This window comes from Bos indicus, chromosome 10, assembly GCF_029378745.1.
Source record: "Bos indicus isolate NIAB-ARS_2022 breed Sahiwal x Tharparkar chromosome 10, NIAB-ARS_B.indTharparkar_mat_pri_1.0, whole genome shotgun sequence".
In the NCBI taxonomy this organism is placed as follows: Eukaryota; Metazoa; Chordata; class Mammalia; order Artiodactyla; family Bovidae; genus Bos; species Bos indicus.
The window spans coordinates 102061168-102084809 of record NC_091769.1 but is presented as its reverse complement, the minus strand read 5'-3'; the positions used below and the strand labels follow the sequence as shown (position 1 = coordinate 102084809).

At 46.2% G+C, this 23642-nt stretch overlaps 1 protein-coding gene and 1 long non-coding RNA gene across 7 annotated transcripts in view; one reads left to right on the top strand and one right to left on the bottom strand.

The window, feature by feature from the left end:
* Positions 1-23642, top strand: part of TTC7B (tetratricopeptide repeat domain 7B) — a 275490-nt gene that overhangs the window by 63887 nt on the left and 187961 nt on the right. For all 6 annotated transcript variants that reach the window (XM_070798024.1, XM_070798023.1, XM_070798022.1 and 3 more), the window contains exon 4: positions 15080-15210. In XM_070798024.1, the coding sequence (XP_070654125.1) occupies positions 15080-15210 (131 nt within the window). The remainder of the gene's footprint in view (positions 1-15079; positions 15211-23642) is intronic.
* Positions 12535-22536, bottom strand: LOC109565419 (uncharacterized). Its single transcript, XR_011569056.1, has 3 exons — positions 21948-22536; positions 15052-18556; positions 12535-14395 (listed from the first exon to the last, which is right to left on the bottom strand). It is a non-coding gene; the product is annotated as an uncharacterized lncRNA (long non-coding RNA).

The following is a 23642-nucleotide window of genomic DNA, read 5'->3' as shown; positions in this document are numbered from 1 at the left end:
CATTTCTAAAGATGAAACCTACAATGTCCAAGATGAAAAATACACTGGATGTAGTTAATGGCAGATTGCTGCTGCTACTGCTGCTAAGTCGCTTCAGTTGTGTCCGACTCTGTGCGACCCCAGAGACGGCAGCCCACCAGGCTCCCCTGTCCCTGGGATTCTCCAGGCAAGAACACTGGAGTGGGTTGCCATTTCCTTCTCCAGTGCATGAAAGTGAAAAGTGAAAGTGAAGTCGCTCAGTCGTGTCTGACTCCTAGCGACCCCATGGACTGCAGCCCACCAGGCTCCTCCATCCATGGGATTTTCCAGGCAGGAGTACTGGAGTGGGGTGCCATAGACATTGATAAAAAGATCAGTGAACTTGAAGACATTGCAGTAGACACCATCTAAAAAAGTGAAAACTTTTTATAAAGTGGAAAGAACATCAGTGAGTTGCAGAATAATTTCAGGTGACCTGAATGTGTGTAATTGGAGACCCCTAAGGAAGGGGAGGCTTCCCTGGTGGCTCAGTGGTAAAGAACCCGCCTGTAGTACAGGAGCTGCAGGAGACTCGGGTTTGATCCCTGGGTTGGGAAGATCCCCTGGAGAAGGGAATGGCAACCCGCTCCAGTATTCTCACCTGGAGAATCCCCATGGACAGAGGTGTCTTGCAGGTTACAGTCCATGGGATCACAAAGAGTCAGACACAAGTGACTTAGTATAGCAAGCAAGAAAGGGGAAGGGTCACAAAAAACTTTGAAGAAATAATGGCTGAATGGTTTTCAAATTTTACGAGAACTATAAATCTTCAGATCCAGAAAGCTCAGTGAGGCCCAAGCACAATAAACATGGGGAAAACGAAACCAAAGCCCTTCATAATCCGGATTGCTCATGATCAGTGACAAAGGGGAGGTCTTACAAACAGCCAGAAAAAAGACACGTTACATGCAGGTGAGTAAACAGGGTGACGGCAGGTTCATCGTCAGAGACCATGCAAGTGAGAATCGCGGAGAGCGTCTTTAGACTGGGGTAGGGGCGGGGGCAGACTGTCGAGTGAATGAAAATGAAAATATCCTCAAACACGGAGCTGAATAGAGCCTTTTCCAGACAGTCAGTGGCTGAAAAGCCTCACCATCAATGGAACAGCACTGTAAGAAATGGTAAAGGAATCTGTTTAGGGGAAGGAAAAGCTGAATCTGCACAAAGGAACGAAGAGCAGTGGAAGTCATCGCTGTATCAGTGACTGTATCAGTTTTTTCCACATTATTAAAATGTCTTGACAAGATAATCGGCCATTTCAATAAGAATAATAATCATGTGGACCGGGATTTATAATCCATGTAAAAACATAATGTATAAGAAAATCAGGACAAAAAAGAAATGGAAGTATGCGATAGTAAAGGTGTTCTACATGTGGGAGACCTATAATATCATTTGGAATGGACTGGGACTCATTAAACCTTAAAGCAACCACTGACAGTTATGCTTGGAGACTTTCATACCCTGTTCCAATAAGTGATCGAACAAGTTGACAGATGATCAATAAGGATACAGAAACCTTGTTGTTCAGTCACTAAGTCAGGTCGACTCTTTGTGACCCCGGGGACTGCAGCACGCCGGCCTTCCCTGTCCTTCACTTTCTCCCAGAGTTTTTTCAGACTCATGTCTCGGGACAACACAGTACAGCAGCTTTACCTGGTTGACGTTTATGTGTCACCCAGCCAACAGCAGGAGGCACATTCCTTCCAAGGTTCTTATCAAGATTGATCACAGTCTGGGCAAGAAACAAGTTTCAACATAATTGGAAGAGTTCAAATATGTTCTCTGACCTCTATCAGGGATCCCCAAGACCACCTGCAGGTCAGGGATTCACTAGAGTCATAGAACTCAGAAAAGCTGTCATACGCATGGTTACAGTTTATTACAACAAAAAGCTACAGGTGAAAATTACTACAGGCAAAAGGCACATAGGGTAGAGCCCAAAAGAGACCGGCTCCAAATTTAAGTCATCTAATCACAGTGGGATGATATGGTCGGCACTTCGTTTTCCTGGCAGTGATACGGGGCAGCACTAACGGTGTACTGCCAGTGGGGGAAGGGTGCTCAGGCTACCATACCCAGGTTCATGTTGGAGGTCAGCTATGTAGGCACAGAGTGCCCATGGAACTCAGTTATTTGGTCTCTAGTCTCTTCAGAGGTCAAAGTGGTATGGTGTGGCCCAAGACCCATGCTGTGAATCACATTATCTCCCAGTCAAAGGCCAGCCCTTCCTCCGGAGCCTGCAGAACATCTCAAGCTTGTCTAGCTCTTTATTTCACAGACCATTTGTTGTTCAGTCACTGAGTCGTGTCTGACTCTTTGCAACTCATGGACTGCAGCACTCCAGGCTTCCCAGTCCTTCACCAACTCCCAAAGTTTGCTCACACTCATGTCCGTTGAGTCAGTGATGCCATCCAGTCATCTCATCCTCTTTCGCTCCCTTCTCCTCCTGCCCTCAGTTTTTCCCAGCATCAGGGTCTTTTCCAACAACTCAGTGCTTTGCATCAGATGGCCAAAGTACTAGAGCTTCAGCTTCAGCATCAGTCCTTCCAATGAATATTCAGAGTTGATTTCCTTTAGGATTGACCAGTTTGATGTCCTTGCTATCCAAGGGACACAGACCATAATGGAATTAATTTAAAAATCAATAACAGAAAGATCTTTGGACAATCCCTGAGTGTTTAGAAACTAAATAACACATTTTTAAAGAAGAAATCAAAAATTAAATTAGAAAGTATTGTGAACTGAAAGAAAATAAAACCACAATGTATCAAAGTTTGTAGGAAACTGCTAAAGTAGTACTTAGAAATTTATTACACAAAATGCCTATACTAGGAAAGGAAAAAGGTCTCCAATTTATACCTTGGTTTATACTTTAAGAGGCTGGAAGAGGAAGAGTAAATTAAGTTCAAGGTAATGCAGAAGGAAGAAAATAATAAAGATCAGAGCAGAAGTCAATGAAGTAGAAGATAGAAAAATAACAGAGAAAAATCAGTGAAACAAAAATCAATGGAATTAAAAGATCTTTATTGAGAATTTCAACAAAACCATTTGAGGACCGTTCAGGATAGAAACAGAGGACACAAACTGCCAGTATCAGGAATGAGAGAGATGCCACCCCTGGAGACGCTACAGACACTGAAAGGATCAGGGAGCATCATAAACAACACGGATCCAATACATCCGGCAACTCAGGAGAAAGGGACAGACTGCCTAAAAGATAACCACCAAACCTCACTTAAGAACAAGGAGATTATCTGAAAAATCCTATATCAAAGAAATGGAATTTGTTGTTAAAAAGCTTCCCCCAAAGAAAACTCCAGGTCCAGATGGCTTTACTGTAAGTTCTACCAAACATTTAAGAACAAAATAATTCCAAATGAACTCTTTCAGGAAATTGAAGAGAAGAGAATACTTCTCAAGTCATTTTATTAGGTAAGGACTTACCCTAATACCAAAAACAGGATAGACATTGCAAGGAAACTATAGACAAATTTTCCTCATGAACCTAGATGAAAAAATTTCCAAACAAGAAATTTATCACATCAACTCTAACAATATAAAGAAAGAATAATATATCATCATCAATGGGATTTATTTCAGGACTGGAAGTTTGGTTTAACATTTGAAAATCAGTAGCTGTAATTCACCAGATTGAAAACTAAAAGAGAAAAAGTCATATGATTGTCTCAATAGACACAGAAAAAGGATTCAAGAAATTCCAACATCCATTTTTGATGTAAACTCTTAGCAAAATTGGTGTACAAGGGATCTTCCTCAACTTGGTAAAGGGCATCTGTGAAAAACTGCAACATCAAACTTAGTGTGAAAAGACTAAATGCTTTCTCCCTAAGATCAGGAATAAGATGAGGATGTCTGCTCTCACCACTTCTTTTCAACATTGTAATGGAGGTCCTCGGCAGTGCAATAAGGCAGCAAATAGAAATAGAAGGCATCCAGATGGGAAAGAAGGAAGTGAAATTGTATTTACAAACAACATGATTGTACAGAACTAATAAATGAATTTAGCAAGGTTATAGAACACAAGACCAATATTCAGAAATCTATTATATTTCTAAATGTTAGCCATGAACAAAAGGAATTAAAACAATACCACTTATAACAGCATAATAAATATGAACTACTTAAGAGTAGATCTGAGAAAAGATTTGCAAGGCGTGCACACTGAAAGCTATGAAGCATTTCCGAGAGACGTAAAGACCTACGTTAATGAAGAGACACGCTCTGTACACGGGTTGGGAAACTCAATACTGCTTAGATCTCGGTTCTCCCCAAATCCACCTATAAATTCAACATGCATCAATTAAGATCCCAGCCACATTTGTTTTTGTTTTTGTTTTTAATGAAATTGACCCGCAAATTTTATGTGGAAATGCAAAGGACTAAGAATAGCTAAAAAAGTAGAACAAAATTAGAGCACTAAGTGGTCATGTATGGATGTGAGAGTTGGACTGTGAAGAAGGCTGAGCGCCGAAGAATTGATGCTTTTGAACTGTGGTGTTGGAGAAGACTCTTGAGAGTCCCTTGGACTGCAAGGAGATCCAACCAGTCCATTCTGAAGGAGATCAGCCCTGGGATTTCTTTGGAAGGAATGATGCTAAAGCTGAAACTCCAGTACTTTGGCCATCTCATGTGAAGAGTTGACTCATTGGAAAAGACTCTGATGCTGGGAGGGATTGGGGGCAGGAGGAGAAGGGGGTCGACAGAGGATGAGATGGCTGGATGGCATCACTGACTCGATGGACGTGAGTCTGAGTGAACTCCGGGAGTTGGTGATGGACAGGGAGGCCTGGCGTGCTGCGATTCATGGGTCGCAAAGAGTTGGACACAACTGAGCGACTGATCTGATCTGATCTGATCTGAACACTACTTTCAAGATTTATACAGATATGGTAATTTCAAGAGAGGGTTAGCATAAGTATAAACAAATATTAGCATAAGTATAAACAAATAGATCATTGGAACAGAATAGAGGGTCCACAAATAGACTCACGCGTTTATGTCCATCTGATTTTTTTAAATTTTATTTTATTTTTAAACTTTACAAAATTGTATTAGTTTTGCCAAATATTGAAATGAATCTGCCACAGGTATACATGTGTTCCCCATCCTGAACCCTCCTCCCTTCTCCCTCCCCATACCATCCCTCTGGGTCGTCCCAGTGCACCAGCCCCAAGCATCCAGTATCATGCATCGAACCTGGACTGGCAACTCGTTTCATACATGATATTATACATGTTTCAATGCCATTCTCCCAAATCTTCCCACCCTCTCCCTCTCCCACAGAGTCCATAAGACTGTTCTGTACATCAGTGTCTCTTTTGCTGTCTCGTACACAGGGTTATTGTTACCATCTTTCTAAATTCCATATATATGCATTAGTATACTGTATTGGTGTTTTTCTTTCTGGCTTACTTCACTCTGTATAATAGGCTCCAGTTTCATCCACCTCATTAGAACTGATTCTTTTTTACAAAAGTGTAAAGGCAATTCTGTGATTATGGTTTATGTGTCTGCCCTCTGATGCCTCTCACAATACCTACCGTCTTACTTGGGTGTCTTTTACTTTGGACATGGGGTATCTCTTCAGGGCTGCTCCAGCAAAGCGCAGCCGCTTCTCCTTACCTTGGAGAGGGGTATCTCCTCACTGCTGCCCCTCCTGACCTTGAACGTGGAGTAGCTCCTCTCAGCCCTCCTGAACCCGCGCAGCCACCGCTCCTTGGATGTGGGGTAGCTCCTCTCGGCCACTGCCCCTGACCTCGGGGTGTGGGGTAGCTCCTCTCGGCCATGCTTCTCCGTGGTCCGTCGCAGCTGGCGTGCTTCTGCTGCGCGGTCCTTTGCATTTATCTACTACTACCATTACCGTTAGAAGCGTGGCTGAGAGGAGCTACTACCCCCCACCCGAGGTCAGGGGCAGCGGCCGAGAGTGCCAGGCCACAACGGCAATGGCGCAGGAGTGGCTGAGAGGAGCTACCCCATGTCCGAGGTCAGAGGCAGCGGCTGAGAGGAGCTACCCCACATTCAAGGAGCAGTGGCTGCGCGGGCGCAGGAGGGCCTAGAGGACCTACTCCACATTCAAGGTCAGCAGGGGCGGCGATGAGGAGATACCCCTCGTCCAAGGTAAGGAGAAGCGGCTGTGCTTTGCTGGAGCAGCTGTGAAGAGATACCCCACGTCCAACATAAGAGAAACCCAAGTAAGACGGTAGGTGTTCCGAGAGGGCATCAGAGAGCAGACACCCTGAAACCAAATCACAGACAACTAGTCAATCTAATTACATGGACCACAGCCTTGTCTAACTCAATGAAACTAAGCCATGCCGTGTGGGGCCACCCAAGACGTGAGGGTCATGGTGGAGAGGTCTGACAGAATGTGGTCCACTGGCGAAAGGAATGGCGAACCACTTCAGTATTCTTGCCTTGAGAACCCCATGAACAGTATGAAAAGACAAAATGATAGGATACTGAAAGAGGAACTCCCCAGGTCAGTAGGGGCCCAATATGCTACTGGAGATCAGTGGAGAAATAACTCCAGAAAGAATGAAGGGATGGAGCCAAAGCAAAAACAATACCCAGCTGTGGATGTGACTGGTGATAGAAGCAAGGTCCGATGCTGTAAAGAGCAATATTGCATAGGAACCTGGAATGTCAGGTCCATGAATCAAGGCAAAGTGTAAGTGGTCAAACAAGAGATGGCAAGAGTGAATGTCGACATTCTAGGAATCAGCGAACTAAAATGGACTGGAATGGGTGAATTTAACTCAGATAACCATTATATCTACTACTGCGGGCAGGAATCCCTCAGAAGAAATGGAGTAGCCATCATGGTCAACAAAAGAGTCCGAAATGCAGTACTTGGATGCAATCTCAAAAACGACAGAATGATCTCTGTTTGTTTCCAAGGCAAACCATTCAATATCACAGTAATCCAAGTCTATGCCCCAACCAGTAACACGGAAGAAGCTAAAGTTGAACGGTTCTATGAAGACCTACAAGACCTTTTAGAACTAACACCCAAAAAAGATGTCCTTTTCATTATAAGGGACTGGAATGCAAAAGTAGGAAGTCAAGAAACACCTGGAGTAACAGGCAAATTTGGCCTTGGAATACAGAATGAAGCAGGGCAAAGGCTAATAGAGTTTTTCCAAGAGAACGCACTGGTCATAGCAAACACCCTCTTCCAACAACACATGAGAAGACTCTCTACACATGGACATCACCAGATGGTCAACACCAAAATCAGATTGATTATATTCTTTGCAGCCAAAGATGGAGAAGCTCTATACAGTCAACGAAAACAAGACCAGGAGCTGACTGTGGCTCAGATCATGAACTCCTTATTGCCAAATTCAGACTTAAATTGAAGAAAGTAGGGAAAACCACTAGACCATTCAGGTATGACCTAAATCAAATCCCTTATGATTATACAGTGGAAGTGAGAAATAGATTTAAGGGCCTAGATCTGATAGATAGAGTGCCTGATGAACTATGGAATGAGGTTCATGACACTGTACAGGAGACAGGGATCAAGACCATCCCCATGGAAAAGAAATGCAAAAAAGCAAAATGGCTGTCTGGGGAGGCCTTACAAATAGCTGTGAAAAGAAGAGAAGCCAAAAGCAAAGGAGAAAAGGAAAGATATAAGCATCTGAATGCAGAGTTCCAAAGAATAGCAAGCAGAGATAAGAAAGCCTTCTTCAGTGATCAGTGCAAAGAAATCGAGGAAAACAACAGAATGGGGAAGACTAGAGATCTCTTCAAGAAAATTAGAGATACCAAGGGAACATGTCATGCAAAGATGGGCTCGATAAAGGACAGAAATGGTATGGACCTAACAGAAGCAGAAGATATTAAGAAGAGGTGGCAAGAATACACAGAAGAACTGTACAAAAAAGATCTTCAGGACCCAGATAATCACGATGGTGTGATCACTGACCTAGAGCCAGACATCCTGGAATGTGAAGTCACATTTCTTTTCCATGGGGATGGTCTTGATCCCTGTCTCCTGTACAATGTCATGAACCTCATTCCATAGTTCATCAGGCACTCTATCTTCAGATCTAGGCCCTTAAATCTATTTCTCACTTCCACTGTATAATCATAAGGGATCTGATTTAGGTCATACCTGAATGATCTAGTGGTTTTCCCTACTTTCTTCAATTTAAGTCTGAATTTGGCAATAAGGAGTTCATGATCTGAGCCACAGTCAGCTCCTGGTCTTGTTTTTGCTGACTGTATAGAGCTTCTCCATCTTTGGCTGCAAAGAATATAATCAATCTGATTTTGGTGTTGACCATCTGGTGATGTCCATGTGTAGAGTCTTCTCTCGTGTTGTTGGAAGAGGGTGTTTGCTATGACCAGTGCGTTCTCTTGGAAAAACTCTATTAGCCTTTGCCCTGCTTCATTCTGTATTCTAAGGCCAAATTTGCCTGTTACTCCAGGGGTTTCTTGACTTCCTACTTTTGCATTCCAGTCCCTTATAATGAAAAGGACATGCTCAAAACTCTCCAAGCCAGGATTCAGCAATACGTGAACCATGAACGTCCAGATGTTCAAGCTGGTTTTAGAAAAGGCAGAGGAACCAAAGATCATATCGCCAACGTCCGCTGGATCATCAAAAAAGGAAGAGAGTTCCAGAAAAACATCTATTTCTGCTTTATTGATTATGCCAATGCCTTTGACTGTGTGGATCACAATAAACTGTGGAAAATTCTGAAAGAGATGGGAATACCAGACCACCTGACCTGCCTCTTGAGAAACCTGTATGCAGGTCAGGAAGCAACAGTTAGAAGTGGACATGGAACAACAGACTGTTTCCAAATAGGAAAAGGAGTATGTCAAGGCTGTATATTGTCACCCTGCTTATTTAACTTCTATGCCGAGTACATCATGAGAAATGCTGGGCTGGAAGAAGCACAAGCTGGAATCAAGATTGCCTGGAGAAGTATCAATAACCTCAGATATGCAGATGACACCACCCTTATGATAAGCAGAAAGTGAAGAGGACCAAAAAGCCTCTTGATGAAGGTGAAAGAGGAGAGTGAAAAAGTTGGCTTAAAGCTCAACATTCAGAAAACGAAGATCATGGCATGTGGTCCCATCACTTCATGGAAAATAGATGGGGAAACTGTGGAAACAGTGTCAGACTTTATTTTTTGGGACTCCAAAATCACTGCAGATGGTGATTGCAGCCATGAAATTAAAAGACACTTACTCCTTGGAAGGAAAGTTATGACCACCTAGATAGCATATTCAAAAGCAGAGACATGACTTTGCCAACAAAGGTCCGTCTAGTCAAGGCTATGGTTTTTCCAGTGATCATGTATGGATGTGAGAATTGGACTGTGAAGAAAGCTGAGAGCTGAAGAATTGATGCTTTTGAACTGTGGTGTTGGAGAAGACTTTTGAGAGTCCTTTGGACTGCAAGGAGTTCCAACCAGTCCGTTCTAAAGGAGATCAGTCCTGGGTGTTCTTTGGACGGATTTATGCTAAAGCTGAAACTTCAATACTTTGGCCACCTCATGCGAAGAGTTGACTCATTGAAAAATACTCTGATGCTGTGAGGGATTTGGGGCAGGAGGAGAAGGGAACAACAGAGGATGAGACGGCTGGATGGCATCACTGACTCGGTGGACATGAGTTTGGGTGAACTCCAGCAGTTGGTGATGGACAGGGAGGCCTGGCATGCTGCAGTTCATGGGGTCACAAAGAGTTGGACACGACTGAGCGACTGAACTGAACTGAACTGAAAGGCAGTTCGGTGGAGAAAGGAGAAGCTTCAATAAATTGTACCACAACGTCCAGATACCTATTGGCAGAGAAGTAAACTTTGATCCATACTTTTGCAACATGTACAAAAAGTAATTTAAAATAATTTATAGGCCTAGATGTAAAACCTAAAAATATAAAAATTCTAGAAGAACTTATAGAAGAAATCTTTGTACTTTTAAAGATAGGAAACTAAAAGTACAGTCTATGAAAGAAAATACTGATAAATTTGACTCCGTCAAAATTTAAAATTTCTAATCTTCAAAAGACATGTTAAAGGAGATTGGTACTGATACATATACACCACCATGTGTAAAACAGATAGCTAGTGGGGACCTGCAGTATCACGCAGGGAGCGCAGCTCGGTGCTCTGTGCTGACTTAAATGGGTGGGATGGAGGGTGGGGGGCAGATGGAGACCAGGAGGGAGGGAGCATAGGGTCCATACGGAACATCCCTGTGGATACAGCCGGTGCATCGTGTACAGCAGAAACTCACACAACACTGAAAAGCAGCGATACCCTAATTTTTTTTAAAAAAGGAAGTAGCACAAATCACAGACTGAGAGGAAACATTTGCAAATCACATATCTGATAGAGGATTTGTGTTTGGAACACATAGAGAACTCTCAAAACTCAATGATAAGAAAACCAACAACCCAAGAAAAACAAGTAAAAGATTTTAACAGACATTTCGCTAAAGAAGATGCACACGAAGAGTCGGCATCACTAGTCATTTTGGAAATGCGCATCAAAACCACACTGAGATGCCACTTCACACCTACTGAGATGGCTGGGATACAACAGACAGTGACAAGTGTTGACAAAAATGTGGAGAAACTGGAATCCTCATGAATTGCTGGTGGAAATGTAAAGTGGTATAGCCACTTTAGAAGGCATGTTTCTTAAACAGTTAAATGTAAATTTTGTATCTGACCTAACACTTCTGCTTCTAGGTATCTACACAAGAGAATTAAAAATACATGGTCACACAAAAATTATACATGCATTTTCATGACAGCATTATTCATTATGGACAAAAAGGGATACAACCCCACCGCCCACTACTAGCAAATGGAGAGATGAAATGCGGTGTATCGTCAGCAGTGAAAAGAAATCGATATTGTTGTAACTTGGATGAACATTGAAAACATACTAACTGAACACAAAAGATGACATATGATTTAATTTTTATGAACTTTACTTAAAATGAGTGAATTTTATGCCATGTAATTATTGTCTCAATAGAGCTATTCCTTAAAAATGATACACTGTACATTGGTAATCCAGACAGCATAAGATTGCTGAAATAATAGACAAAAAATTCAATAAAGGACTTCACTGGTAGTTAGGTGGTTAAGAATCTGCCTTGCAAGGCAGGGGATGAGGGTTCAATCCCAAATCCATGGTTTAGGGGAATCAGGGTCCCACATGCTGTGGAGAAACTAAGCTGGTGAGCCACAACCAGGTAGCCTGTGAGCCACAACCAGGTAGCCTGTGAGCCACAGCCAGAGGGCCTGTGAGCTACAGCCAGGGAGCCTGTGAGCCACAACCAGGTAGCCTGTGAGCTACAGCCAGGGAGCCTGTGAGTCACAACCAGGGAGCCTGTGAGCCACAACTAAAGAGCCGGTGAGCTACAGTTGGAGAGCATGTGAGCCACAGCTGCAGAGCCTGTGAATCACAACCAGGGAACCTGTGAGGCACAGCAAGAAAGCCTGTGAGCTACAGCCAGAGAACCTGTGAGTCACAGCCAGACAGCTGGTGAGCCACAACTAGAGAGCCTGTGAGCTACAGCCGCAAAGCCTGTGAGCTAAAGCCGCAGAGCCTGTGAGCCACAACTAGAGAGCCTGTGAGCCACAGCCAGGGAGCCTGTGAGCAGCGAAAGATGCCACATGATGCAACAAAGACCTCGTATGCCTCAACTACGAGGTCCAATGCAGCCAAATAAATAAATATTTTAAAAAATTAATGAAACAGAATAGAGAGCCCAGAAAAAGGCCCACTCAACTGTCATCAACTGATTTTTGGCAAAGGAACAAAAGCAATTCAATGAGGGAAAGGTAGTCTCTTCAGCAAATGGTGCTGAAAAAAAGTGGACACCCGCATGCTGAACATGTGTATATATGGACAAAATCCTTGTACCTTTCATAAATATTAACTCACAGTGGATTGTAAACCTAAATCTGAATTCCAAACTAAATAAAACTTCTGGAAGATAACACTGGGGAAAATCCAGGTGACCTTGGATTTAGTAGCGGCATTTTAGAGACTACACCGAAAACACAAATTGACAGGTTGAACTTAAGGAAATTAGCAACTTTTGTTCTGTGAAAAACAGGGTTAAGAGAATGAAGTCACAGACAGAAAATATTTGCAAAATAGAAATCTGATAAAGGGCTTGTATCCAAAATATATAAAGAACTCGGAACTCAACAGTAAGAAGACAAATGACTCGGTCTTTTTGACGAAATGACAATAGAACTGTCCAGACACTTTATCAAAGAAGGTAGGCAGACGGCAAATAGCATTAAAAATCGACATCACGTGTCCGTAGGAAACTGCAAATTAAAACAGCAGTGAGACGCCACTATACATATTAGATGACTAAAATTCAAAAAATGATAACACCAAATGGTGGCAAGGATGCGAGCAATAGGAACTCTCGTCCATTGCTGGTAGGAATGCAAAACAGCACAGCCACTTTGGAAGACAACCCGTTTAGTGGTTTCTTATAAAGCTAAAAGTAATATTCTTACAAAGCTATTTGTAAATAAAATAGATGTACTTAGATATTTCATACAAACATATTCTTACCATACCATCCACCAGTTCCTCTTCCTGGTTGAGAGGAACTGAGAACTATGTGCACACAAAAGCCTGCACGCGAATGTTTATAGCAGCTTTATCCATAATTCCCCAGACTGGTAGCAACCATGATGTCTTTAAACAGATTAATGAATAAACGGAATATTACTTAGCAACAAAAGGAAATTAGCTATCTGCCTATAAAAAGACATGCTGCTGCTGCTGCTAAGTCGCTTCAGTCGTGTCCAACTCTGTGCGACCCCATAGACGGCAGCCCATCAGGCTCCCCCGTCCCTGGGATTCTCCAGGCAAGAACACTGGAGTGTGTTGCCATTTCCTTCTCCAATGCATGAAAGTGAAAAGTGAAAGGGAAGTCGCTCAGTCGTGTCCAACTCCTAGTGACCCCATGGACTGCAGCTACCAGGCTCCTCCGTACATGGGGTTTTCCAGGCAAGAGTGCTGGAGTGGGGTGCCATCGCCTCCTCTGATAAAAAGACATGAAGGGATCTTAACAGCACATTTCCAGGTGAATGAAGCCAGTCTGAACAGTCTGCATACTGCATGATTGCAATTATGTGATGTTCTGGACAAAGCCAAACCGTAGAGACAGTGAGAAGATGGGTGGTTGCCAGGGCTCAGGAGGGAGGCTGGAGGGCTAGATCCCATTTTTAGGGCTGTGAATTGGCTCGGTGGTGTCAGTATGATACTGTGATTGTTGAAACATTATGCTCTGTTGCTAAAACTCATAGACCTGCACAACACAAAGTGAACCCTAATGTAAACGATGGATTTCAGTTAATAAAAAATAAATAAAAACAAAAGAAATCATGGTGAAACATCGTGCAGTTTTTAATATGCCAATTTCACCTCAATAAATCTTTGTTAACCTGCAGCAAAATCTTTGGCTGGTCCACACCTTCTGTGACGAAGTTGTCACCTCTAAGCGCCCAGGCAGGCCGTCCTCAGTGCTGGCTCCCTGCGGATGGAAGTGGTTTTTCTCCTTCTCGTGGAGCACAGCATCTCCCGTCACCTTCGACAGCCAGGGGACTGCCGTCGTTTGTTAAGAGCAGTTGGGAGGGGGCCATTCTCACAGTGATGCACAGGGGCTCTGGGTCACTTGCTGCCTCTCTGCAGTGGTACCTACTCTGAAAGTCAGCAGCTCCCTTAGTAGGTAGATGTTGCTTTGAAGGCTGAAGACCCGGGTTCTGATCTCTGTTGTGCTGTGAACTGCCTCTCAGGTTTGGAGCAAATCTCTTACTTTCCCTCGATGATTCTCAGCTTCTTCATCTATAAAATGAGTGCGTGTGCCAGGAAACCTCTCAGGCCCCTTCCAATTGCAGGTCCTGACTCTGGCAGCATGGACGCTTCTCTCAGAGTCTTGCACGGAGTGGCACGTATGCGCTGTGTGTGTCTCCCAGTGTCCCAGGGCACTTGGTGCAGCGCAAACCCTCCCCGTGGGGCTCCCTCTCTGCCTCCAGTTGTGGGTGGAGACCTGGAGCCTGACGGGCCCAGGCTGGTTGCTCAGGACAGCGGCTGAGTTTGGTGCTGGGTTCAGGCAACAGCCGCTCCTCTCGGCATTGTCATTTTTCAGCCTTTCATGCTTTCCTAACCCATCGCAGGCCTGAACTCTCTTGGTGAGGAGTATCTCCTCTATCTCCAAAGAAGGGCCCACACTGCAAGGTTCTGGGTGTTTTCTTGGCCTGGAATTGAGAGCTGGTCTGGAGTGTTGTTTCTGCAGAAATCTAGGCCGAGAGTTGGAAGATTCCCCTGGTAGCTGACTCCTGGCTCCTGAGTGCATTTAGAAATGTTTAATATTCAATCAGTTAAGCATACACTGTAGAAGACACGAGATGTCCTTTACCTTGTTTTGTGCTGTTAGCCTCACTGTGTTGTGTGTTGCTTTGTAACTCAGTCGTGTCTGACTGTTTGTGACCCCATGGACTGTAGCCTGCCAGGCTGCTTGTGACCCCATGGACTGTAGCCTGCCAGGCTCTTCTGTCCAGTGGGACTTACCAGGCAAGAACACTGGAGTGGGTTGCCGTGCTCTCCTCTAGGGGATCTTCCCAACCCAGGGATCGAACCCATGTCTCCGGCTTGGCAGATGGATTCTTTACTACTGAGCCACCTCAGAAGCCCTAGCGTTGCTGTCCTTACTTATAAAATTCTTTAAGGATCTCGGGGCATGGTTGAATGAGAAGCTCTGTTAGGTCTGAATGGGATCCTGGTGAAGTACCTGATCAAATTCTCAACCTGGATGTCAGAGTCAAATGGTGCTTTCTGTATGCTGAGGGGCCTCTTTGATCCGTAACCTCTGGATTTTCTTTCTGGTGCCCTGTTTTGATGTTCCATTTTGTCCTTAGAGAGGGCAGAGAATCTGCTTCACCCATAGTATCTGGCTTTCTAGAATAATACTAAAAAATTAAGTCCCATAAAAAACAACTCACCCGGTTTTTGTATGTTGATTTTTTTTAGGACTTTGTTTAGAGAAGTTGCCTATTTCTTCTTCTACCAGTAGTCTCCGCGTGGACCGGGAGCAGGACATCATCACCTGCTATGAGAAGGCGGGGGACATCGCCCTCCTGTACCTCCAGGAGATAGAAAGGGTGAGTGAGGCTCATGTGCTTGTTCAGTTGGTGACATTTTAAAAGTTCAAACCGCATCATACAGAACTGTGATCGACTTCTGGAAGCCTTCAGCTTGCCTGTCTCTGGGTGCAAAGCTTTGCTTATATTCTTAAACACTAAGGAGAATATGCTGGTGAATGTGGCTCCTTGTGAAAATAGACAGGTCAGTGTTTGGGAAGCATTTTAACGTCCTTTGAACAGAAATGACAATATACATCTATTTATGTCCTCAGTGCCCTGAAGCTGGCTGATCATCCCTGTTCTCTTAGGCAAAACAAGCTGAGCTGTATTTGTACATTCATGGGTGGTGTTCATGGACTGTTTACCAATGCAGAGCACATCTGGGGTTTGGGAGGCTCAGTGGTCATGCGGACTCTCCACCAACCTGGGTCATCTGGGATGGTTTACTCCCAGCAGTCAATGGTTCACTGAGGAAGTGGAGAATGAAACCAACAGCTGATCAGAGGGCCACGTGAGCAGGAAACACATGAGGAAGAGGCCACGCAAGCAGAGAACGTGTAAGCAAGGGGCCATGTAAGCAGAGAACGTGTGAACAAGGGGCCGTGTGAGCAAGGGGCCACGTGAGCAGAGAATGTGTGAGCAAGGGGCCCTCAGCAGAGAACGCGTGAGCAAGGGGCCATGTGAGCAGAGAGTGTGTGAGAAAGGGGCCCTGTGAGCAGAGGACACATGAGCAAGGGGCCACGTGAGCAGAGAACGTGTGAGCAAGGGGGCCTCGTGATCAGAGAACATGTGAATAAGGGGCCATGTGAGCAGAGAACACATGAGCAAGGGGCCCTGAGCAGAGAATGCGTGAGCAAGGGGCCGTGTGAGCAGAGAATGTGTGAGAAAGGGGCCCTGTGAGCAGAGGACACATGAGCAAGGGGCCACGTGAGCAGAGAACGTGTGAGCAAGGGTCCCTGTGAGTAGAGAACATGTGAGCAAGGGGGCCTCGTAATCAGAAAACGTGTGAGAAAGGGACCCTGAGCAGAGAACGTGTGAGCAAGGGGCTCTGTGAGCAGAGAACATGTGAGCAAGGGGGCCTGAGCAGAGAACACGTGAGCCAGGGGGCCTTGTGATCAAAGAACGTGGAGAAAGGGGCCCTGAGCAGAGAACGTGTGAGGAAGGGGCCCTGAGCAGAGAACGTGTGAGCAAGGGGCCCTGTGAGCAGAGAACATGTGAGCAAGGGGCCCTGAGCAGAGAACACGTGAGCAAGGGACCCTGTGAGCAGAGAAGGTGTGAGCAAGGGGCCCTGAGCAGAGAACGTGTGAGCAAGGGGCCCTGTGAGCAGAGAACATGTGAGCAAGGGGCCCTGAGCAGAGAACGTGTGAGCAAGGGGCCCTGAGCAGAGAACACGTGAGCAAGGGGCCCTGAGCAGAGAACGTGTGAGCAAGGGGCCCTGAGCAGAGAACACATGAGCAAGGGACCCTGTGAGCAGAGAAGGTGTGAGCAAGGGGCCCTGAGCAGAGAACGTGTGAGCAAGGGGCCCTGAGCAGAGAACGTGTGAGCAAGGGGCCCTGTGAGCAGAGAACGTGTGAGCAAGGGGCCCTGAGCAGAGAACAGGTGAGCAAGGGACCCTGTGAGCAGAGAACGTGTGAGCAAGGGGCCCTGAGCAGAGAACACGTGAGCAAGGGGCCCTGTGAGCAGAGAACGTGTGAGCAAGGGGCCCTGAGCAGAGAACACGTGAGCAAGGGGCCCTGAGCAGAGAACGTGTGAGCAAGGGGCCCTGTGAGCAGAGAACACGTGAGCAAGGGGCCCTGAGCAGAGAACACGTGAGCAAGGGGCCCTGAGCAGAGAACATGTGAACAAGGGGCCATGTGAGCAAGGGGCCACATGAGCAGAGAATGTGTGAGCAAGGGGTCCTGAGCAGAGAACGTGTGAGCAAGGGGCCTAGTGATCAGAGAACACGTGAGGAAGGGACCCTGTGAGCAGAGAACATGTGAGCAAGGGGCCCTGAGTGCAGAGAACACGTGAGCAAGGGGCCCTGAGCAGAGAACGTGTGAGCAAGGGGCCTCGTGATCAGAGAACATGTGAGAAAGGGGCCCTGAGCAGAGAGCGTATGAGCAAGGGGCCCTGTGAGCAGAGAATGCGTGAGCAAGGGGCCATGTGAGCAGAGAACATGTGACCAAGGGGCCACGTGATCAGAGAACATGTGAGCAAGGGGCCCTGAGCAAAGAACATGTGAGCAAGGGGCACTGTGAGCAGAGAACGTGTGAGCAAGGGGCCCTGTGAGCACAGAACGTGTGAGCAAGGGGCCACCTGAGCAGAGAACGTGTGAGCAAGGGGCCCTGAGCAGAGAACGTGTGAGCAAGGGGCCCTGTGAGCAGAGAACACATGAGCAAGGGGCCACATGAGCAGAGAACGTGTAAGCAAGGGGACCTGAGCTCTCACCCTCAGGCAGAGGAAGCTGAAAGCTGGTTGAGGCTGAGGAGGTGTGGGCAGCTTCTGTTTAGAAGGATCCCTGTCTTTTAGCTCTGACCTTTGTAGTTACTCCTTCACTTCTCAGCCTCAATTTTCCCGTCTGTAAAAGGAGCAAAATAATGGATGTCTACTTCGTGGAGTTCCTGTGGGGATTGCAAAAAGACCCGGATGCAGGAGCGTATCAGATTCTTGCTAAATGACACATTTTACCAAGAGCAGCAGTTCCTACCCATGTCTGGCCTTCCCAGAGTTTCCTGGTGTTCTCACCATGGCTTGATCCTGATATTTCCCCCTTCAGACTCAGAAGTGTTTCCTGCAAGATTGTTTGAAGTGATTAGAAATTCTGTGAGACTTTGGGTTTGGTCAGAATCTTGTTTCCCAGCAATTTATGGGTTCTCTGTCTGCTTGAGGATTAGAATGTTAGTTGCTCAGTCGTGTCCCGACTCTTTCTGACCCCATGGACTGTAGCCCGCCAGGCTCCTCTGTCCATGGAATTCTCTGGGCAAGAGTATTGGAGTGAGTTGCCATTTCCTTCTCCAGGGGATCTTCCTTCTCCAGGGGTCAAGCCCAGGTCTCCTGCATTGCTGGCAGGTTCTTTACCGTCTGAGCCACCAGGGATTAGAATAGAGGACTACCGAGGTCTTGATGGTTTTTGTTCTTTTGTAAATGTACAGACTGGAAGCAGTTTCCTTTTTGTAATGTGCTGATGTGTGTGGTGAGGATCAGAATTACCTTTCAGGATCAGGGAGGGCAAGGTGAGAGCCTCAGAGAAGCGGGGGAGAGGGCCAAGGGAGAGGTGTCTGGCCTGGCTCTCACCAGGATGGCTTATAAACTGTAGTTCATGATGTCCAGGAATTCAGGAAGATATTTGGCTGTCTTTCCAAGATGTTGTTCTGTCAGAAGTCTGCTGTGAGAAAGGAATTATTTATTATTCAGAATTTATGATACAATCTTTAGAGAAATGATCATGCAGCTTGCTTTTAACATCCACATGATTTTCACCGTCTGCCTCCCTGATAGCCAGTGCTTGGGAGGAGAGAAGTCTGCTTGCCCCAGCCAAGCGGTTCTAGTGGATCCGCACAGTCCTTGACATGCGGGGGACCTTATTTTGTACTTTACTCTCTGTTGTCAAGGTACAGCCGCCTCCTCCTGGCTTGGAGAAAGGAGGTTCATCGGTGTGTCTTTAGTGATGTGGGGACTGGCAGATCTGGGTGTACTACCTCCTGTATTCATTTAGAACCACCTAGTCACCACTGGGTTCTTTAGCCAGACCATCAAGGAGACTTATGTAATATTTGCTGTTGTTGTTCAGTCATTAAGTTGTGTCCGACTCTTTGCAACCAATGGACTGCAGCACACCAGGCTTCCCTGTCCTTCACCATCTCCTGGAGCTTGCTCACACTCATGTCTGTTGAGTCGGTGATGCCATCCAACCATCTCATCCTCTGTCGTCCCCTTCTCCTCCCGCCTACAATCTTGCTCAGCGTCAGGGTCTTTTCCAGTGAGTCAGCTCTTCACATCAGGTGGCCAAAATATTGGAGCTTCAGCTTCAGCATTAGTCCTTCCAAGGAATATTCAGGACTGATCTCCTTTAGGTTGGACTGGTTGGATCTCCTTGCAGTCCAAGAGACTCTCAAGAGTCTTCTCCAACACCACAGTTCAAAAGCATCAATTCTTCGGCACTCAGCTTTCTTCATGGTCCAACTCTCACATCCATACATGACTACTGGAAAAACCATAGCTTTGACTGGACAGACCTTTGTTGGCAAAGTAATGTCTCTTTATGCTGTCTAGGTTGGTCATAGCTTTTCTTCCAAGGAACAAGCGTCTTTTCATTTCATGGCTGCAGTCACCATGTGCAGTGATTTTGGAGCCCAGAAAAATAAAGTCTGTCGCTGTTTCCACTGTTTCCCCATCTATTTGCAGTGAAGTGATGGGACCGGATGCCATGATCTTCATTTTTTGAATTTTGAGTTTTAAGCCAACTTTTTCACTCTCTTCTTTCACTATAATCAAGAGGCTCTTTAGTTCCCCTTCCATATAATTGTAGGATTTAAAATAAATATTTTTCACAGTTTTGAGAAAAGGGTGATCACAGGATGTTAGACTTCGAGAAGATGGAGGCCCAGAAATGGAGAGCCCACGGACACACAGGAAGCTGGGGCCAAAGCTTAGATCAGAACTCAGCCCTTCTGACACCTAGCTCATCATCACTTCATTATCCCAGCCTGCTGCCCATAAACGTGGATCCTATGGTCCTTACACCCTTATATATAGACAGTGCTCAGTAACATTTGGCCAAGCACGCCATTGCTCTCAGGAGCGTGGGGGGAGCAGCATCACTTGGCTCAGGGTTCAGTTTCAGGGTATGTTGATGATGTCCCCATTTCTGACTCTGATTTTCCAGGATGAGTTTTCTTTCATCAGATACCACTTTGGGCCACCCCAGACCCAGGAAGCTGCAGTATTAGCAATGAGAGAGACTGAATGAATCAAACATCTGTTTTGACTATGGTAGACGCTCAAAAAGTATCTGTGATTAATGAGAAATCTGGAGGAAAGATGACCTTCCTTAAGTGGCCACGGGGCCTTGGTGAATGTTCAAGAGCTTTTATGAGGCAAGACAATGGGTGCTATGCAGGAGCCACCCGTTTGACCTTTTTTTTTAAACTGAAATAAGTTTTAAGAATTAAGCTAAATTGAAAATAAATGTTAGGAAAAAGAATCTGAAAGAAGTAAAAGGCCAGCTTAGGTAACAGTGCTCTACTTTTCTGGGTAGGCGACCTTTCAAGTAGAAAACCCTACATGCCCCGTTCCCGTGTTAGTTCTGCTGGGCAGAGGCGGTCTTGCGGTGGTTTCCCCATTTCCCAGCCATTCCATAGCGAAGCAGCTTCTGTGTGCCAGCACCTCTGGGCATTGCATTTGTTAGTGTTGGCTCTTAGTATCATTCACTAGCAAGGAAGGAGTGGAGGAGAACGTTTGAGGACAGATTGGAATGTTGTGGAGAATGGCTTTTCATAATCCAGAGCCACCGGTCTGCGTTTCCGACGCAGCCTCATTCCGCGTTTTTCTGAAAGCTGGTGTGTTCAGTGGTGTTAGCCCGTGTGCTTCCTGAAGGGCAGGGGCTCCTCGCGCAGGGCTGGCCCCCTCCCCGCTGCTGGCTGACTTGTGCGGTGACGAGCAGCGGGGCGCGGGGCACTGGCCGGCCCGGCCTGGAATCCTGGCCTGGCCACCCCGGAGCTGCGGGGCCCCGGGGAAGCTACTCAGCCTCCCTGTGCTGCCCCCGAATGCTCAGCTGTCAAAGTGGCGATAAGAATTGCTCTGCGGCTGCCGTGAGCGTGAGCCGGGTTAGCGCGCATGTGTCCCAGGGCTTGTTGGTGGTTGTTCTTTAGTCACGAAGTCGTGTCTGGCTCTTCTGCGACCCTGTGGACCGTAGCCCGCCAGGCTCCTCTGTCCACGGGATTCCCCAGGCGAGGATACTGGAGGGGCTGCCATTTCGTCCTCTAGGGCATCTTCCCGACTCAGCGATAGAACCTCTGTCTCCTGTACTGGCAAGTGGATTCTTCACCAGGAGCCACCGGGGAAGCCCGGGAAATGTTTGTTTTGTTGGCATTATCTGTTCCTGTGTCCCCTGGTGGTGGAATCTTTCCCAGCCCTCGAAGATTTCAGATATTTACGTAGAAATATAGAGTATTTTAAAAATGCTGTTTTATTTAAAATGTTCAATAATTTTAAAGAGCTACTTATTGAGTAATTTTTTCAGGAGAAGTTGGTTTTGTGTTTTTTCTCTGGAAGCTAATGAACAGCATCTTGCCTGGAGTCCCCATCATAGCTGGGTTCTGAATCTCTGGTCACCTGGCCCTTTGACCTTAGCCCAGTCGTTTATATCTGTGAGCTTCAGCTTTCCATCCTCACGGCAGGGTTAAGACCGCCTGCCTTGTCTCAGGGGGAAAGCCAGCGGCCTCCAGTGCTTTCCACGCAGTGTGACAGGGCTCGCCACGGAGGGGTCTCCCTGCTTGCTCCAAGCATGGAGGCAGGGCCGCGGGAGCCGGGCGTGCCTGCGAGCCACGGGCATGGAGTGTGTGTTCAATGCTGTCCTTGTCACATCACAGAGACATCTGCTAATAATTTTCTCTGACAGATTGTTCTCCAAAGGGGAATTAAAGATAACTTCAGAATTATGCATATAGAATAATTGAGTCAAACGAATCAAATTAGAATAGTTGGAAATGACATGGAGTGGCCTTGATCAGTTTACCTTCAGATGGTGGCATTAGGCCAACAGTAAATAAACTTACCTGCTTCTCGGGGTGCCATGATAGGAATAAAGATGACTTCACCCTCGCCTACTGTTAATAACACGAGCCCTGCTTTTGGCCGGTGAAATCACCCGTCTGTCCTCGGCGTGCATCGGCCGGCCGGGGGTGGCTTTCTTGAGCAGGAGCTGTGCCCGGGTGGAACTTTACCTTCTGCTGACAGTTCATTCCTTTACACCCTGTTTTAGAAACGAAGTTCAGGCTGAATTACGGGACACCCACAGATCCCTTCATGGGCTGTTCCAGCCCTGGAGTTTGGAGAAGAAACAGCTGGTGCGTGGACGTCGCGGGCCGCCAGAACCCCTCTGCTCCTCGGGGTTGTGCCCTGGCCACGTGGTCCGCCCCCGCTGGTTCAGGCCTCGCGGCAGGAGGGCGCAGTGACAGGCGGGGGTGGCGGACTCACAGCTGGCCTAGATGAAGGCCATGGTGTCTGGAACTGAAGCGGAGGTCCTGGGAGAAGTCCTCAGTGGCACTGACGGAAGGCAGCAGGTGGCACGAGCCCACCTGGCTGTGCCTCGGGCTTTACAACTTGAGGCAGCCAAGACGAGGCAGCCTCGCCCTCTCCCGCCTGTTCACTGTAGCCTGAGCAGGCTTCATGGAGCACAGCTAAACAAATCACTTCCTGAAGGAAATGCCAAGTAACCGGCCAGGATGCTGCTCTGACTCTGAGCCTGTCACCTCAGTGGCTGGAAAAGGCGGCTGTGATACACTTCAGCCTAGAAACCAGAAAAGAGCGGGCGCTGATTTTAACTTTTTATACGCTCTTGTCAGTCTTTGCCTCATAATTTTATAGCGTTAAAGGGTTCTGTGTCTGTCTTTTTTCAGTCAGCATTATGACCAAGCTTCAAAGAGGGGTGCTCCCTAGCCATCCAGTGGTGAAGACTTCGCCTTCCAAGGAAGGGGGCACACGTTTGATCTGGGGTCGGGGGGCGAAGGTCCCCCCTGCCTGGTGGCCAAAACCCAAAACATAACACAGGTGCGACATTGCAACAAATTCAGTAAAGACTTTAGAAATGGTCTGCATCAAGAAAACCTTTTCCAAAACCACAAACAAACCAAAACTTTGTTTTCATGACTATATAATACGTTACTAAGTGGATGGCCTCGTGATGTAATTCACTTAGAGCTGGGGATAACCTGTTTTCCAACCTGTTTTTATAGTTATAACCTGTGATGTCACCTTCCTTCAGGCAGCCTTTCCTTTGCTTTGCATTGTCTCCTAAGGGCCGGTTCCCGGAAGTGGGACACTGACATTCTCGTTACTACAAAGGGTGTACACTTGTTTTCTGCAGGTCATACTGACCTCCCCTACCTTTGGCCTGCACAAGGGTAGTGGCTGCTCTGCGGTCTTGACAGGGTTACATTTGTTTCAAAGTTACTTTGCCAATGCTCTGGGTAAAACCTGTACCTTGCAGTTTTGGTCTGCATTTCCTATTAGTCAGGTTGAAATTCTTTCCATCTATTTGCTTATAGCCCTCTTTTCTTTTTTAATTTAAATCACAGCATTAATGATTTAATCATAATAATAATAATAATCATAATCATAATCATAATCATTCACACACCATAGAATTGGTCCATTTAAAGCATTCCATTCAGCAGTTTTCAGTAGTTGCCGAGTTGTGTAATCATCACCAACATTTAATTCCAGAACATTCTCATCACCCCCAAAGAAAC